General features: G+C 34.2%; 1 protein-coding gene across 9 annotated transcripts in view; it reads right to left on the reverse strand.

Moving 5' to 3' along the window:
- The window catches only part of Snx14 (sorting nexin 14), a 68,264-nt gene that overhangs the window by 6,375 nt on the left and 57,838 nt on the right, over positions 1-4,051 (reverse strand). For all 9 annotated transcript variants that reach the window (XM_019210175.2, XM_010641308.2, XM_019210174.2 and 6 more), the window contains 2 exons: positions 1,885-1,976; positions 722-778 (listed from right to left, as the gene is read on the reverse strand). In XM_019210175.2, coding sequence (XP_019065720.1) covers positions 722-778; positions 1,885-1,976 — 149 coding nt within the window. The remainder of the gene's footprint in view (positions 1-721; positions 779-1,884; positions 1,977-4,051) is intronic.

The raw sequence follows: 4,051 nt of genomic DNA on the forward strand, positions 1-4,051 counted from the left end.
AAAAAAAAAAAAATCTGGTAATCCTGAGTTTGAGATTCCCTAGTACTGATTCCAATGTAGTTGAATGTAAAATTTCTGTAACTGCCATCTTTCAAAAAAAAAACAAAAAAAAAAAACAACTAAATTTAGTATTACTAAACTTGAAAGCTTATAGTTGGCAATTAGTCAAGAATTTTTCCTTTACTCTACAAAAGTGGCATTTCATTATGATACCATAGCTTTAGACAGTAAGATTTTTTTATCCAACCAAAGGGATTATCCAGAAAATAATAGAAAATGAGTCTGTTAAAAATCCCAAATCATCAAGATTAAATTGAACAATAAATATTATCATGCTCTAAATCCAATTCATTTTGTGCTCTTAGGTTCAGCCTCAACTGCATCACAAAATGCTCAAGTGTCTAACTTAGCAGAGAATTTCAGATGATACTCTGAAGAACTTGGCCCATTCTAATAGCAAAAGTTAAACTCATATCTTTCTCTAAGAAGACTGCAAATGGTCCCTCTCTGCTTGTAATTAGGAAGGAATGAAGTCCCATTCCTAAAATCCACTCTATGTTTGGACATGTTGAATAAATGAAATATAAAAAGTCATTTGTTGGGTCTGTTCAATTTTTAAAGGGTGACAGTCACAAGGTTTTCCTTAACTTTTGTGTCCCTGATTAAAACAAATGTCAGTATACCATTAAGAGAATTAACAAAATTACTGATTTTTAGTTACCTTATTGAGCTCTGGAAACAGTTCCTGTATCACAATGTCCAATAAAACATACGTAAGCTAGAGCATCAAAAAACAATAATGATACAATTTAAAGCACTACAAAATAAAAATGACAAACAAAATTCATTATAGTGGTTATCTTTACATGGAAAAACAAGGACAAGAACTGCTAAAGTAAAACAAGCACATAAGTAGCTTCAATAGTAACAATAATGTTTGTTCTGTTCTTAAAATGAATAGAAGGCACACCTGTGCTTGCATGTACACATTTTATTATCATGATTTTTTATTTTTTATTTACATATGGGGGGGGTTGAGACAGGGTCTCACTATGTAGTTGAGACTGACCTGGAGCTCATTATGTAGCCCAGGCTGGTCTCGAACTCACAGTGATCCTCCTGCCTCAGCCTCCCGAGTGCTGGCATTACAGGTGAGGGCCACCACACCCAGCTGACATTTTTATTTTATATGTTTAAAAAAAAAAAAACTTAAATGAGCAGAACACAAGATTTTAACTGTATTAAGATCTCAATTAGCTACTGGGCTTTGATGGCATATTCCTGTAATCTCAGCTACTTGCAAGGCAAAGGCAGGAGGATCACATGTTTGATCTTACGTTTCCTGAGTAACTTAGAGACTTGGTTTCAAAAGCAATAAAGAAGGGGTGAGGATATAGCTCAGTGACAGAGCATCCCTGGGTTCAATCCCCAGTACAGGGTGGAAAAAACAGCAACAACAACAAAAAACTTCAACATAATATGTAGACTATACACATAAAAATGTTAATTATGGTTATTCTATGCACTTTAAATGTCAGCGACCACATTTTAAGATTTTACTTTATTTCATGAGTTTTCTGTACCTCCCAATGAATGTTACTTTTAAATTTAAAAATATGTCATAGGCCGGAGATTTAGCTCAGTGGTGCCACTGCCTGTCTCACAAAAGCAAGGACCCGAGTTCAATCCCCGGTACCAAAAAAAAGTCATAAATAAAAAAAATAACAAAGAGTAACACAAATAAAATACTTTTTAACACCTGAATGTTTTAATTACATTGCCTTGCTGTAGTATAGTAGTATCATTTACTCAACCACAAATATAACAGACACCTACTACAACAAATCTAGCCAACACTAATTTACCAGCTTTAATTAATTTTACCTGCTTGTTGAGCACTGGCTGCTGTAAACCATCAAACAGAAGTCTGATGCTTTCATACTTTGTTTCTTCACCAATACACTTGACTATGAGATCTACACAAGAAAGCCACATGTGAAGCAATTTTTAAAGTAATTGGATCATGAAGCACAATCGCCACCTTGTTTCCCAGATACTGTACTATGCAAAAATGGTCTATTTCCAAAACCAGTGTTTCTACAAGACGATCCTAGGAAAAAAAGTTTTACAGTCACATTGAGAAATGCTGTCGTGTAGTCATGGACAGGATAACCCTGCGAAATTATAGTTTAAGGTCTCAATCATTTACGGATTTTTCCTTAGAACCTAACTAATAATTGTTCACTGAAAACTGCATATATTCTCTGCAACTGTATTTTGGCAAGAAGTTTCTAAATAGCCAATACAAAAGTGTTATTCATTTCTCCTTGCTGATGACTGCCTGCTGCTTTGTAACCCATCTCTGACAGATACACCAGCATTCCCGCATCATTACAGGTTGCTGTATGGCATGTCATTATCGAGCTCTCAGTTTTGTTCTTCTGAAAGACCTAAAATCCCTAAGACGCTTCCACCTCTAAGCCTTTATTAATATAGTATTTTTTTAAATTAAGTTACATAATTGTGGGAGACACAGCATGTTTAAGGTTTAAACTATAAAAATAGGCATTGTTTCTAACCATATTTGAAAATCATGGTTTTCCACAATCTGCAGGTGCTCTAGGAATGTGAATTTCAGGGCTCTGCTGTATCCCCTTTTGGAGATTCACAAAGCACAAGGAATAGTGGAAAGAATGTTGCAATAATAAATTCACTACTATGAAGTGAAAAATAAAGCAAGAAATAATACACAAGGTATTATCCCCATTAAGGTGAAGCAAAAAACTGAACTCTAAAATGGTGTTTGTACATTTATGCATACATACACAGAAATACACAGGAAAACATAACACCAAACTGGAGCACAAGTCTACTTCTATACAGTGGAGATGATGGTATCATTCCTGTTATCAAGAAATAGTCATCATTTATTATAATTTCTAACATGTTTCCCCCAAGCAGGAAAAGATTACTTTTAGGTAAACAAAGTGTTCAAATATCTGTCCTTTCCCATCACAACTAAATTCTTAATGTTATTCATGGAATATACTCTCTTTATGCTTCGTTTTATAAGGCAAAACTTTTTCTCATATAGATCTTGTACTTACTTTGAAAGATTATACTTAAATATTTAATTTTGGGAGTACTTACATAAATACTGTTTTCAATTTCAAATTGTACTTATTTACTGTTAGTACATAGTGAAGTGATTGACCTTTATGTATTAACTTTGTATCCTTCAAACCTGTTATAGTTCCTTACTAAAGGCCAGCGTTTTTTGTGGATTCTTTCAGATTTTCTATATAGACGATCACGTCACCTAGGAATAAAGGTAGTTTTATTTCCTCCTTCCCAACTTATATTCCTTTTCCTTCTTTTCTTGTTTTGTTATATTAACAAAGACTTTCTGGGCCAGGGATTTAGCTCAGTGGTTCCTGCGCCTGCCTGGCAAATTCAAGGACCCAAGTTCAATCCCTGGTACTAAAAAAACAAAGACTTTCCATGTTGAAAGCCAGTGGTGAGAGAAGGTATTTTTGCCTATGCTTGGTCTTACAAGGAAAGCTCTGAGGGTTTTGCACCATTAAGAATTTACCTGTTGGGTTTTTGTATGTATTCTTGATGAAGTTAAGGAAGTTACTTAGTTTTTAATCATAAATAGGTTGTGAATTTTTAGCATGAATAGGTATTAGATTCTGTCGAATGCTTCTTCTGTATCTACTGATATGATCATGTGATTTTTCCTCTTACCTGTTGAGGTGGACTTCAATGATTTTCAAATTTTGAACCAGGCTTGCATATTTTAGATAAATCTCATTTGGCTGCAAAATTATTTTTATATACCAGTCTATAATTCTTTTTATATATTTGGTGGTTTTTTTGTTTTGGGGTTTTTTTTGTTTTTGTTTTTGTTTTTGTTTTTGTTTTTGGTACTAGAGATCAAACTCAGGTCCTTGCACTTGCCAAGCAGGCATGGCACCAACTCAGCTAAATCCCCAGCCTTTATATGGATAGAGAGAGAGAGAGAGAGAGAGAGAGAGAGAGAGAGAGAGAG

This window comes from Fukomys damarensis, unplaced genomic scaffold (assembly GCF_012274545.1).
Source record: "Fukomys damarensis isolate Sample0158 unplaced genomic scaffold, DMR_v1.0_HiC HiC_scaffold_14, whole genome shotgun sequence".
Classification (NCBI taxonomy): Eukaryota; Metazoa; Chordata; class Mammalia; order Rodentia; family Bathyergidae; genus Fukomys; species Fukomys damarensis.